The sequence below is a fragment of the Malus sylvestris genome, chromosome 2 (assembly GCF_916048215.2).
Source record: "Malus sylvestris chromosome 2, drMalSylv7.2, whole genome shotgun sequence".
Lineage (NCBI taxonomy): Eukaryota > Viridiplantae > Streptophyta > Magnoliopsida > Rosales > Rosaceae > Malus > Malus sylvestris.
In genome coordinates, this window is record NC_062261.1 from 3,448,160 (window position 1) to 3,462,369 (window position 14,210).

At 40.8% G+C, this 14,210-nt stretch overlaps 1 protein-coding gene, 2 long non-coding RNA genes and 1 pseudogene across 5 annotated transcripts in view; 2 read left to right on the top strand and 2 right to left on the bottom strand.

The window, feature by feature from the left end:
• The window catches only part of LOC126594247 (uncharacterized), a 57,597-nt gene that overhangs the window by 29,432 nt on the left and 13,955 nt on the right, over positions 1–14,210 (top strand). The window contains exon 1 of one of the 2 annotated variants that reach the window (XM_050260491.1): positions 5,119–5,571. The exons of the other annotated variant lie outside the window; for it this stretch is intronic. Coding sequence (XP_050116448.1) covers positions 5,119–5,571 — 453 coding nt within the window. Of the gene's footprint in view, positions 1–5,118; positions 5,572–14,210 lie in introns of those variants that run through there. 2 annotated transcript variants of the gene reach the window in all.
• The window catches only part of LOC126594070 (disease resistance protein RPV1-like), an 89,679-nt pseudogene that overhangs the window by 8,002 nt on the left and 67,467 nt on the right, over positions 1–14,210 (bottom strand).
• LOC126594329 (uncharacterized) lies at positions 1,182–9,450 on the bottom strand. Of its 2 annotated transcripts, none has more exons than XR_007613213.1 (3): positions 9,425–9,450; positions 1,423–1,502; positions 1,182–1,305 (listed from the first exon to the last, which is right to left on the bottom strand). It is a non-coding gene; the product is annotated as an uncharacterized LOC126594329 (long non-coding RNA). The 2 variants fall into 2 exon arrangements; XR_007613212.1 differs by having other exon boundaries at positions 1,423–1,708; positions 9,407–9,450.
• LOC126594337 (uncharacterized) lies at positions 10,450–11,327 on the top strand. The gene is made up of 2 exons (XR_007613217.1): positions 10,450–10,518; positions 11,181–11,327. It is a non-coding gene; the product is annotated as an uncharacterized LOC126594337 (long non-coding RNA).

The following is a 14,210-nucleotide window of genomic DNA, read 5'->3' on the forward strand; positions in this document are numbered from 1 at the left end:
GGCTGTCATGGCGGTATCCACCGTTATGGCACTGCAGAGCTTCAAATCACAACTGAAAACATGGTAGTGATTGTATTTGTATTGCCGAACCGATGATGCTGAAATACCAAAGCCAAGTCAACCGTTCCTCTGTCAAACGACTGGGTCCCGGCCGGTCTGGGGAAAGAGGAAAGAAACAAGTACGAAACTGCAGATGCTATCGGTCTGCTATAATTACATAATAAATCATAATAAATAATAATCTTCCCGTGTAAAATATGATATAATTATATATGTAAGTAATGACCCCAAATCTTATTGGATCTAATTAACTAATGTAATCCTATTACACAGCTGGATTTCTTAGCAAGTGGTTATCTTTTTTTTTTTATTTTTTTTTATAGAAGTCAAGTAGTGTCTATTATTCATACATTCGATCTCATTTAGTAAGATAATACTTTGTTGTTGTAGTTTTTTTGAGAAGTCAAGTAGCAACTAATTAGTTTTTTTCATCAATTTACAAATTTTAGGCTCTAATCGCTACTTGATCATAGACTCGTGGTGGTGCAGAAATACTTTTACGCTCTTGGATAGGATTGGGTTTGGTTCAAAACGGTTCGGTTTTTTGCTAAAACTGAAACCGAACCGAAATTTTGGTTCGAATTGGTTCATTTTTTTTGGTTCTTTTGGGTTCGGTTTTTTCCGGTTAGGTTTCGGTTTTTTTTTTCTTTTCAAAAAAATGAAAAAAAATTGAAAATTGAAATTTTAACATCTCCAACATAAGCATTCCAACTAGAATCAAAGACAATGAAAATAAACGTTTAAAGTTCAACTAGAATCATCAATCAAGTCTTCTAAAATCTAAAGTCCAAACTTAAAATAAACATCGAAGTTTAAGTCTTCAAAAAGTCCAAATTTAAAATAAACATCACACTTCAAGTCTTCCACACCTAAAATAAACATCACAATTCAAGTCTTCCACGCCTAAAATAAAACTTTAAAGAAATATTTCACTTAACTAAAATCACAGAAATGGAAAACAAACTCCAACGGAACATAGAATTACCGTTGATAACTTCTTCGTAAATACCTGCATAGAAGGATTGAAAAACCCATGAACAAGATTCTGGTGGCGCTTTGACAGACATGGATAGCCTCGGACATTTGTTAGAAGGCACTGGCAATGAACAATTGAACCAACAAGTAATCAACTTAAGGTTTCCCTAATACACCAATTAGCATATAATTACATCAGTACTGAATATGGCTGCTCTAACAGATTCCCCAAACCAGCGTCCAAGAGAGTTTACAGAAGGTAGTGAACTCCTGAGGAAAAAAGAAAGTTGTTCAGATTAAAATAAAATGAAAATTACTTCAGGCACAATCAAAACACATAAACACAAATTACACGAGTTATAAGAAAATGGTCATTGTTACACTTACAAAACATCAAGAGCAACTGATAACTGACTCTGATGTTCACATAGCAGACGAAATGAATTCCAAACCTCCCAAGAATCATCCTGCAAAAAAAAAAAAAGTTAAGAAAAATGAGTTTTATCATCTGGTATGTCAAATTGTCAATAATCATGCCATTATTTTACACACAAAAAGAAGGCCCAGTTCATGCAGAAGGTGTAAGCCCCATATAAGTTTGACTACCCAACTGCATGCACAATAAAAAAGAGGCAACTCTCCACACCTGACCTCCCTCTTTGGTATACGACATCTAACAACAAAGCCTTTACACGGACTACAAAGGAAAACCAAGTACTACACTTCCCAACTCGTCATGCTTAGTAGATTTAGCACAAGAGTTATCATTTTTAGGGTCAATGAGAGCCATATGCAATAGAGGTTGAAAATCTATGTAAAGTGCAGCATATATTGGCCAATAGCCATGATATACAACAACAACAACAACAACAACAAAGCCTTTTCCCACTAAGTGGGGTCGGCTATATGAATCCTAGAACGCCATTGCGCTCGGTTTTGTGTCATGTCCTCCGTTAGATCCAAGTACTCTAAGTCTTTTCTTAGAGTCTCTTCCAAAGTTTTCCTAGGTCTTCCTCTACCCCTTCGGCCCTGAACCTCTGTCCCGTAGTCACATCTTCGAACCGGAGCGTCATTCGGCCTTCTTTGCACATGTCCAAATCACCGGAGCCGATTTTCTCTCATCTTTCCTACAATTTCGGCTACTCCTACTTTACCTCGGATATCCTCATTCCCAATCTTATCCTTTCTCGTGTGCCCACACATCCCACGAAGCATCCTCATCTCCGCTACACCCATTTTGTGTACGTGTTGATGCTTCACCGCCCAACATTCTGTGCCATACAACATCGCTGGCCTTATTGCCGTCCTATAAAATTTTCCCTTGAGCTTCAGTGGCCTACGACGGTCACACAACACGCCGGATGCATTCTAACACTTCATCCATCCAGCTCGTATTCTATGGTTGAGATCTCCATCTAATTCTCCGTTCTCTTGCAAGATAGATCCTAGGTAGCGAAAACGGTCGCTTTTTGTGATCTTCGCTAGATTGCTCCGGTCATTAGTGTGGATAAGTATATAAATGGATAGAGATAGGAAAGCAAACACAAGATGTACGTGGTTCACCCATATTGGCTACGTCCACGGAATAGAAGAGTTCTTATTAATTGTGAAGGGTTTACACAAGTACATAGGTTCAAGCTCTCCTTTAGTGAGTACAAGTGAATGATTTAGTACAAATGACATTAAGAAATATTGTGGGAGAATGATCTCGTAATCACGAAACTTCTAAGTATCGGAGTGTGGAGTCGTCTTGACTTGCCTTATCTGTCTCATAGGTAGATGTGGCATCTTCTCTGGAAGTACTCTTCCTCCATCCAGGGGTGGTATCTTTAACTGGTGGAGATGCACAAGGTAATGTATCAATTTCACTTGAAGCTTACTTGTAGTTTCAGGCTTGGTCAAGCGCGATACAAACCATGTAGTAGGAGTCCCCCAAGTCGCCGAGCTAGGGGGTCTGCTGAAAGAGGTGACAGACAAGGTAAGCAATCAGAGCTCCGACTGATTGTTCACCTTCTCCCCATCTTGCAGCAGCATGAAGGATAAAGAGAAGAAAAATGAGAAGAGATGATATGAGATACTTTTGCTTTTGAAGAAGTAACTTTCCCCAGGCTTATTCTTGAACTGAGCTGGAGGGTTTTCTGGTTTCCTCCAGAGTATAAGGCCGACTGAAGAATTTGAGGGTCAAAACAAGTCCATCAAATCTAGAGTACGTTCCACCCTGCTGATATGGGATACTTTTGCTTTTGACAGAGTAATGGATGTATCGGCACGTGTGCTGTTACGCTTGTCTCCACATGCTTCCTTGTATCCTTCGCACTTGCCCTATCTGTTCCTCAAGCAGATGCAGAATCTTCCCTGGAAACATAAGATGTTGAAGATGAGTACTCGAGAGCAATGCCAGGTAAGTAATCAGGTAAGGGGTTCCAGGCAGTCAGTTCTTGGCTGGAAGCTTGATTCCAAGTGCTGACTGATTGCTCTCTTTCTCCTTGTCTTGCAGGTAAAAACAAGGCCAAAGGAAAAGACAGGGAAAAAGCATGATATGGGATACTCTTGCTTTTAACCCTGATGATATGAGATATTCTTGCTCTAGTATAGCTTGTTTGCAGAGGTATTATCGGGGGGAAAGAAAGCTGAATATTTCGAAAGGCTTCGTTGGGAGTGCCCTCTCAGATATGATGAAGGGTTGAGCATTTTTGCAGGTCTGCCTGTCCGTTGGGGATGGAGGTTGACATATATAGGAGTCTCCCTAACAAGTAGTAATGCTATTCCTTTACCCTGCTTGGTCATAGCACGGTAGTGGGAGCTGTCAGTTTCACATGTTTTAACTCTGTCAGAGCACTTTGAAAAAGTGGTCTGTGGTATCTGGCTCTCGAGATTCGGAGAACGATGCCTCTTCGATTTTTGAGAAAGCAATCATGCTGGGGGTCTGGCTCTCGAGATTCGGAGAGCAGTGTCTCTTCGATTTTTGAGGAAGTAATCATGTTGGGAGTCTGGCTCTCGAGATTCGGAGGGCGGTGCCTCTTCGATTTTGGAGCAAGTAATCTTGTTGGGAGTGTTGTCTCGAATGTGAGTAAAGGTTGGGCATGTTTGCTAGTCTACCTTGCCACGAAGCACAAAGGTTGATACACAGGGACTTTCCAATTATCCAGCAATGGTACTGTTCCTTTACCCTCTCTTCGATTTTGAGAAAGTAGTCATGTTGGGAGTCTGGCTCTCGAGATTCGGAGGACGGTGCCTCTTCGATTTTGGAGCAAGCAATCTTGTTGGGAGTGTTTTCTCGAATGTGAGTAAAGGTTGGGCATGTTTGCTAGTCTACCTTGCCACGAAGCACAGAGGTTGACACACAGGGAGTTTCCAATTATCCAGCAGTGGTACTGTTCCTTTACCCTTGTGGGTAATAATATGGTAGCTAGACCTTCAAAATTTATGTGTCTAAACTTTGTTAGTGTTGTTTCTTTGCTATTCTTTTACCTTTCTTGGTCAGAGCGATGTAGTGGGAGCTGCAAGCTTCACGTGCTCAACTTTGGCAGAGAACTTTGGCAAAGTTATCTGTGGTACCCATGAGCTATTGTTGCGTGTGGGAAGTGGGTGATTGAACAGTAAGATTCATGTGCTTTATACTTCACCAGAAGTCTTCGACAGAATGCCCATAATTTCTGCAAAGCTGAGTGTGCGTGTGACAGGTGCTGACAAGGCTAGAAAAGTAGGTGCCTCTTCGATTTCTGAGATCGGCCCTCGTGGTCTCTGAGCAGCCCAGCTTTTGAGAAAGCGAGCGCCTCTTCAATTTCTGAGACCAGCCTTCGTGGTCTTTGAGCAGCCCAACTTTTGAGAAAGCAAACGCCTCTTAGATTTCTGAGATCAACCCTCGTGATCTCTAAGCAGCCCAGCTTTTGAGAAAGCAAACGCCTCTTCGATTTCTGAGCAGGCGCCTCTTCGATTTCTGAAGCTCCGTCGAGTGCAGATTTTTATAAGGGCTGACATTAAGTTCCAAAGCACACTTGAATCTCCACCAGTAGAAGCTTCATTCTTGCACTTCTAAGATCTTGATTTGTCCGACCTCTTCTCTCTTCAACACCTTTGAAAATGTCTGGCCCCTCCGACCGTCGTTTTGACTTGAACCTTGTTGAAGAGGCAGCCCCGCCTTCTCCAGACAACATATGGCGCCCATCCTTCGTCTCCCCTACTGGTCCTCTTACCGTTGGGGATTCCGTGATGAAGAATGATATGACCGCTGCGGTGGTGGCCAGGAACCTTCTCACTCCCAAAGATAACAGACTACTTTCCAAACGGTCTGATGAGTTAGCTGTTAAGGATTCGCTGGCTCTCAGTGTTCAGTGTGCAGGTTCTGTGTCTAATATGGCCCAACGCCTATTTGCTCGAACCCGCCAAGTTGAATCATTGGCGGCTGAAGTGATGAGTCTCAAACAGGAGATTAGAGGGCTCAAGCATGAGAATAAACAGTTGCACCGGCTCGCACATGACTATGCTACAAACATGAAGAGGAAGCTTGACCAGATGAAGGAAACTGATGGTCAGGTTTTACTTGATCATCAAAGATTTGTAGGTTTGTTCCAAAGGCATTTATTGCCTTCGTCTTCTGGGGCTGTACCGCGTAATGAAGCTCCAAATGATCAACCTCTGATGCCTCCTCCTTCTAGGGTTCTGTCCAGTACTGAGGCTCCAAATGATCCCCCTCCGGTGCCTTCTCTTTCTGGGGCTCTACCGACTGCTGAGACTTCTCCTAAGCAACCTTTGTGAAGGCTCCCTCTTGTGTGTTTATTTTGACTCATGTATATGTACATATTTGTAGCTTATCGGGGATATCAATAAATAAGCTTTCCTTCATTTCAACGTATTGTGTTAAATACACCAAAGCCTTCTTCGCTAAGTTCTTTGAATTTTCTTTTGTTGAAGCTTGTATGTTGAAGCTTTCTGAGTGGAGCATGTAGGTTGGGGTAGTGTTCCCTTAATTTTCCGAGTGAGGAAAACTTCTCGGTTGGAGACTTGGAAAATCCAAGTCACTGAGTGGGATCGGCTATATGAATCTTAGAACGCCATTGTGCTCGATCCTGTGTCATGTCCTTCGTTAGATCCAAGTACTCTAAGTCTTTTCTTAGAGTCTCTTCCAAAGTTTTCCTAGGTCTTCCTCTACCCCTTCGGCCCTGAACCTCTGTCCCATCGTCGCATCTTCTAATCGGAGCGTCAGTAGGCCTTCTTTGCACATGTCCAAACCACCGTAACCGATTTTCTCTCATCTTTCCTTCAATTTCGGCTACTCCTACTTTACCCCGGATATCCTCATTCCTAATCTTATCCTTTCTTGTGTGCCCACACATCCAACGAAGCATCCTCATCTCCGCTACACCCATTTTGTGTACGTGTTGATGTTTCACCGCCCAACATTCTGTGCCATACAGCATCGCCGGCCTTATTGCCGTCCTATAAAATTTTCCCTTAAGCTTCAGTGGCATACGGCGGTCACATAACACGCCGGATGCACTCTTCCACTTCATCCATCCAGCTTGTATTCTATGGTTGAGATCTCCATCTAATTCTCCGTTCTTTTGCAAGATAGATCCTAGGTAACGAAAACGGTCGCTCTTTGGTATTTCTTGATCTCCGATTCTCACCCCTAACTCGTTTTGGCCTCCATTTGCACTGAACTTGCACTCCATATATTCTGTCTTTGATCGGCTTAGGCGAAGACCTTTAGATTCCAACACTTCTCTCCAAAGGTTAAGCTTTGCATTTACCCCTTCCTGAGTTTCATCTATCAACACTATATCGTCTGCGAAAAGCATACACCAAGGAATATCATCTTGAATATGTCTTGTTAACTCATCCATTACCAACGCAAAAAGGTAAGGACTTAAGGATGAGCCTTGATGTAATCCTACAGTTATGGGAAAGCTTTCGGTTTGTCCTTCATGAGTTCTTACGGCAGTCTTTGCTCCTTCATAGATATCCTTTATAGCTTGGATATATGCTACTCGTACTCCTTTCTTCTCTAAAATCCTCCAAAGAATGTCTCTTGGGACCCTATCATACGCTTTTTCCAAATCTATAAAGACCATGTGTAAATCCTTTTTCCCATCTCTATATCTTTCCATCAATCTTCGTAAGAGATAGATTGCCTCCATGGTTGAGCGCCCTGGCATGAACCCGAATTGGTTGTCCGAAACCCGTGTCTCTTGCCTCAATCTATGCTCAATGACTCTCTCCCAGAGCTTCATTGTATGACTCATTAGCTTAATACCCCTATAGTTCATGCAATTTTGTACGTCGCCCTTATTCTTGTAGATAGGCACCAAAGTGCTCGTTCGCCACTCATTTGGCATCTTCTTCGTTTTCAAAATCCTATTGAAAAGGTCAGTGAGCCATGTTATACCTGTCTCTCCCAAAAGTTTCCACACTTCGATTGGTATATCGTCTGGGCCTATTGCTTTTTTATGCTTCATCTTCTTCAAAGCTACAACCACTTCTTCCTTCCGGATTCGACGATAAAAAGAGTAGTTTCTACACTCTTCTGAGTTACTCAACTCCCCTAAAGAAGCACTCATTTCATGTCCTTCATTGAAAAGATTATGAAAATAACCTCTCCATCTGTCTTTAACCGCGTTCTCTGTAGCAAGAACCTTTCCATCCTCATCCTTGATGCACCTCACTTGGTTTAGGTCCCTTGTCTTCTTTTCCCTTGCTCTAGATAGTTTATAGATATCCAACTCTCCTTCTTTGGTATCTAGTCGTTTATACATATCGTCGTAAGCCGCTAACTTAGCTTCTCTGACAGCTTTCTTCGCCTCTTGCTTCGCTTTTCTATACCTTTCACCATTTTCATCGGTCCTCTCCTTGTATAAGGCTTTACAACATTCCTTCTTAGCCTTCACCTTTGTTTGTACCTCCTCATTCCACCACCAAGATTCCTTTTGGTGTGGGGCAAAGCCCTTGGACTCTCCTAATACCTCTTTTGCTACTTTTCGGATACAACTAGCCATGGAATCCCACATTTGGCTAGCTTCCCCCTCTCTATCCCACACACATTGGGTGATTACCTTCTCTTTGAAAATGACTTGTTTTTCTTCTTTTAGATTCCACCATCTAGTCCTTGGGCACTTCCAAGTCTTGTTCTTTTGTCTTACTCTTTTGATATGTACATCCATCACCAACAAGCGATGTTGATTAGCCACGCTCTCTCCTGGTATAACTTTGCAATCCTTACAAGTTATACGATCCCCTTTCCTCATTAGAAGAAAATCTATTTGTGTTTTTGACGACCCACTCTTGTAGGTGATCACATGTTCTTCTCTCTTCTTAAAGAAGGTGTTGGCTAAGAAGAGATCATATGCCATTGCAAAATCCAAGATAGCTTCCCCATCCTCGTTTCTCTCCCCAAAACCATGGCCACCATGAAAACCTCCATAGTTGCCTGTCTCCCTGCCCACGTGTCCATTTAAATCTCCTCCTATAAATAACTTCTCCGTCTGAGCAATTCCTTGCACCAAGTCTCCAAGATCTTCCCAAAATTTCTCCTTCGAACTCGTATCCAACCCTACTTGAGGTGCGTACGCACTAATCACATTGATAAGTTCTTGTCCTATTACAATCTTGATTGCCATGATTCTATCTCCTACCCTCTTGACATCTACAACATCTTGTACCAAGGTCTTGTCCACGATGATGCCAACACCGTTTCTCGTTCTATTTGTGCCCGAATACCAAAGTTTAAACCCTGAGTTTTCTAGATCCTTTGCCTTACTACCAACCCACTTAGTTTCTTGTAGGCACATAATATTTATCCTTCTCCTCACCATAACTTCCACTACTTCCATAGATTTTCCCGTTAAGGTTCCTATATTCCACGTTCCTAAACGCATTTTGCTCTCTTGAACTCTACCCTTCTGTCCTAGCTTCTTCACCCTCCCCCGTCTAATAGGATCAAAGTACTTCTTTTGTGTGTCCCGGGTAAAGTTGATAGGAGCATATGCTCCCAAACAACTTTGAGTGGAGTCGTTCGAAAAGAAGTTTCTATGGCCCCCTTGCTCATTTAACACTGCATCCGGGTGCCGATGGAGATACAGCGACCCTTGCTCACTTATCACTGTGCTCGGGCCACACAGCGCGCCACTTACGGGTGACGCCCTAGCTTTAGCGTGATTTTGTTCTGGATTCATTTTCATAAGGATTCGACGTGATCATGGAGTGCCGGCTGTCGACTACCTGACGCCCTCCCCCTCCTCCTTTATCCGGGCTTGGGACCGGCCATGTAAGACATAGGCGGAGTTTCAATAGCCATGATATAAGTTGAAAAAAACTACGAGTTCCACCAAAAGAAGGAAAATAATTATTAAAATGGTAAACCTATTTTGAAAACTTAAGGGACATCACTCACCGAGATATCAGTGTTCACATCCATGGGGGTGAGAGACTGAGAGTGAGACGGCGACTAAGAGGAAGTCGTAGATCGTGTTGAGAGAGGGTGTGAGGAGCGGCGGAGGCTGGGAAGGAGAGGGTCTAGAGTACATACAGAGGGATCAGGGATGAGGGATAGATGTTTAAGGTTTCAGACTGAACGACATCGACGTCGTTTTGAAGAACTTTGGTTCGGTTCGGTTTCCAAATCCCAGAAATCGAACCGAACCAAACTAGATTCGGTTCGGTTTGGTTTAACAGTTTTGGTTCCTTTTTTTTGTTTTTTTGGGTTCGGTTTTCGGTCCCTTTTTTTTTCGGTTTTTCGAACCCACCCCTATTTTTGGATTCCGATGGTAGTATCACACGCTAATCACGTATCGGATGTCACGATGTCAACCAAGCTTTGTTATGTACGTCCTAAATTGTTGCAGTTGCAATATCTTAAAACCAGGGTAGAATAGTAGGCGCCATTAGATGCTTAGTGAATGATCTTTGACAACACATTCAATTTTTTATTCACCTATGTGTAGTTCAAACTATGAGCCGGTCCATTCTAGAATTTTTGCCTCAAATCATATGACATTGTCATATGATTTAAACATGGTAGCGTATGTGCTCGCCTTCTAATATTGCAAGTTATTAGTTCACCTCATGGAGGTGAAGTAATGCTAAGCAGTGCATTCGCTTTTGGCTCGAACTTAATTCATTTCAGCTGGGTAAATTAAGGTTGATGCGTTTCCAAAAAAATAAAAAATAAAATAAAAAATTAAGGTTGATGCTGATACGAGCTCTGCATCTCTAGTGTGAAATCTTCATTGGGCCAATGGTGCATTTTCATGTCCAAAACGGTATCCTTTCTAGGCTTTCTCTTTTCTGGCCTTTTATTTTGTGGGCCTCGTTTTTAAACATTTTTTTTATATATTTTTTTCATTTCAAATTGACGAGGGGAATTCAAAGTTCAAACTCAGTAACGAGAATGCGGGGATGAGAACTTGAAGCTCCTCCTGTTGGAAAATATTAGTATTTTGGTTTATTTGAATGTTTGGTTTTATGGGTTTAGCCCGTTAAAATTAGGTTTTGTTAGAGATTATGGTTAGTTTATTATAAATGGGGTGCTTTGTTATTCATTAGAGAACAAGTTAGCCATAATGTAGTCTCTTAGAGTTTTGTAGCCGTTTTGGCATTCTCAATTTGTTTAATAATATTCTTATTATTTGTTAGTCTTGTTCGTTGCATACTCTGATATTCAACTTGGTATCAGAGCAGGTTTGATCCTTCGGGATTTAATCTGCTTCGGGTTGGTATCTGTTTGCTCGTTTCCGTTGTCGTTCATGTTCAGATTATTAGTTGGTATTGATTGTTTGCAAGAAGAAAAAAATTGTTCGTTCGTTTTTTGTCCCGTGACTCTGCTTTTGCACCTTTGAACACTGCAGCCTGCAGGAGTATCCGCAAGTCTGTATTGCTACAAAGGAAAAAAAAAATTTGGTTGGATTTTTTGTTTGTTTGTTCAGAAGTTGGCATCGGTATTGGCATCGACATCGGCATCGGTATCGGCATCGACATCGGCATTGGTATTGGCATCGGCATTGGCACAGGAATTTGGAGTTTTACATCCACATCTACTTTGACAAACCCATGTCGTGTACCGCCATGAGTTTGACGGGGGGTGTTGGAAAATATTAGTATTTTGGTTTATTTGAATGTTTGGTTTTATGGGCTTAGCTCGTTAGAATTAGGTTTTGTTAGAGATTATGGTTAGTTTATTATAAATGGGGTGCTTTGTTATTCATTAGAGAACAAGTTAGCCACAATGTAGTCTCTTAGAGTTTTGTAGCCGTTTCGGCATTCTCAGTTTGTTTAATAATATTCTTATTATTTGTTAATCTTGTTCGTTGCATACTCTGATATTCAACTCCTCCTTCAGTATTGTTAGGAAGAAAGGTATATAAAACTAGACGCCAGTGCAAGCAAGCAGTTGCAATCATAAGAAAATAAGATGACCAAGTCCAATAAGATGATATGTAAAAGTTATTTATGTGTACACGTTGAGCTCCACTTTAACTTTAATTGTAGAAATAGGTGGGCGTGGTGTTTTAAAAAGCGATAAAATAAAAAAGTAACGTCAAAATTGAGAATTGACAGCACAAAGTTTAGCCGCTATTTCACAAGACTAAAACTGACACGCTCCGATCTCAATGTCCGAAGGATAACGGGATGGCCACGTTCTGCCTGACACACGAGGGTGACGCCATCCATTTAATGAATGCTTATGCTGAGAACATGAGAAACATGCATAAAAATTTAGCGCATAACCATGCAATATAGTATTCAAGTACAAACCTTAACAAAATATAATAATCAACTGCCAACAATTTAAAAGTGATAATGCATGACATGTTCAGAGCATACTACTAATTTGAAATACAAGCGGAAGGAATATTAGAAAGTGTGATTACAAGAGATGTCCTACGCAGAGAGGAGGACACAAATTCACTGATATGGGAATGTCTCGTAGCTCGAGTCGTATGCCTCGTTCTTAGGTCCGGATGGGGGTGCAAAACAAAATATGAGTGGACCAAGTTTGATATAAATAATACTAAAGTCAACTACTCTTCAAACGTACTAACCCCCAGTTTTTAGAAAACTCATATAACATAATAGGTAGTAGGTTTTATGAAAACCCTACCATGCCATAAAACCTTCATAAAACATATATCATATATAGTATGCTTAGTAGTGGTATCACAATCGCCCGAAGGCACTACATTGCCCGCCCGAAGGGATATAAATATAAATATATATATATATATATATATATATATATATATATATATATATATATATATCTTCCGCCCAAAGGCGCGCGCACACACACACACACACACATATATATATACACACATATATATCCACTAAGTAAGCACAGAAAATCCTGAACATAATCTTTCCGAAATATATCTCATCGAAGCTCAATAACTCAAACATCATATCATAAAATCATATTCATAAATATCTCAGTAACATAAATTCGATAAAGCATGATATTTCATAAAGCGGAAATCCGATTTACTCATAAACTTTCATAAAACGTGGTCATAAAATCATGTTTTTCATGTATGCATTTATAGTAATAAAATCATGCATTTTGGAAAGGGTCCATTCACAGATTCTTCGTTACCAATGTGCCGTTCAACAATAGGGAGGACGGGGTCACTTTAAACGACACACCAAGTTGGGACCAAATGGTGGTCGGAGTTGGTCAGAAAATGGCCACAAAGTCGCTGTCATCGTTGGAAAACTAGGTAAGTTTTCCCGTGAGTTTCCTATGTCCAAACATCACCAAAACTACTTCCAAACATACACCAAGACACGATCTACAAGTTTTGGATGAGGTTCAAGGCTTACCTTCGCCGGTGAACGTGGGAAATCACCGGAGAACGTCGGTGAATAGTGACAATATAGTTGTAGCGTGGTTGGAAGGTCTTGGAGGGTTTTTCTTCGATTTCTAAGTTCACAGGAACGATGGTGAAGTTGTTGTTGTCGTTGTTGTGTGGTTTGTTTAAGTGAAAACCCTCGGGGATGGTTGGTTTGAGAGAGGGCTGATAGATAGAGAGGGATAAAGATGAGAGAGTTGTGAGAGTTGGAGAGAGAGAGGTTGGCAAAAATAATAAAGGAAAGAAGGGATGCATTGGTAAGGGGGAAAGAACAAGGGGACAAGGATCCAAAGTGGGTCCCAGTGTCTCACAAATTAAGGTCACAAGAGACGAAATGTGGAAAGCTCAAAAAATGTTCGACGTTTCGAAACGTAAAGTCTTCGTTATAACTCGAAATTCGAATCCGTTCACGCCCACCCGTTCATGGCAATGAGTACAATAAGAATAAACTAAGAAAATTAGTCATACGTGTTTCGACGAGGTGGTCAACGAAAGTCAACATTCTTGCCACGAGGGCATTTTGGTAAAATCACACTATTTAATAATACAAAAACGTTAAATTAAGGATGAGGTATCACAAAAACATTTCAGTTAAAGCCAAATTCAATTGGAACGAAATCCTTTTCGAATCTCGCAGTCCGAAGCTGGCAGATTAAGTAATCCGAACCAATCATTTTAAATCTTACGACCCTCATTAGTCGATCTTACTAGCTCACCTCAGAAAATCAAGGGTCCAAATCTCTCTCCCTCTCTTAAACAGTTTGGATTACGTAGTTCATCAACCCCAGAGTACTAAATCTGTAGAGGATCTGAATTCATTCAATTGTATTTTATTAACATTAATGATGCCACTATAGATTTGATATCTCCTTTAAAGATGCTCTTATCATTTTATAATTTAAGCTCAACTCTACTCATCCCAATCCGCTCTTAGGAATCCAATATTAGGGTTGAATAATTTAAAAGATCATCCAAATTACACTCCTAATTAAGAAGTGGGTATGTATAAATAGTAGAGATTCAACAACTCCCTTATCTCAATATTGCGTTGCCACAAAAGAACACCAAATTGCCGGCCAAAATTTCTGGCATCCTATCATTGGAAGAGACATCTCATCAAACATCAATACACAGTATAAATTGAGAAACAAAGAGAGATTAAGCATTAATTAGTCCTCCCCTTTTTTTAATTAGCAGTAAACAAAACACAACACTTCCTTCAAGTCCTCACATGCACGTAACATAATAATCTCCACGATATATTTCTAAATAATTGGAAAAAAGATTAACTATTACATTTTTTTTGAAGAAAATTGTCGTTTAACTTTAATC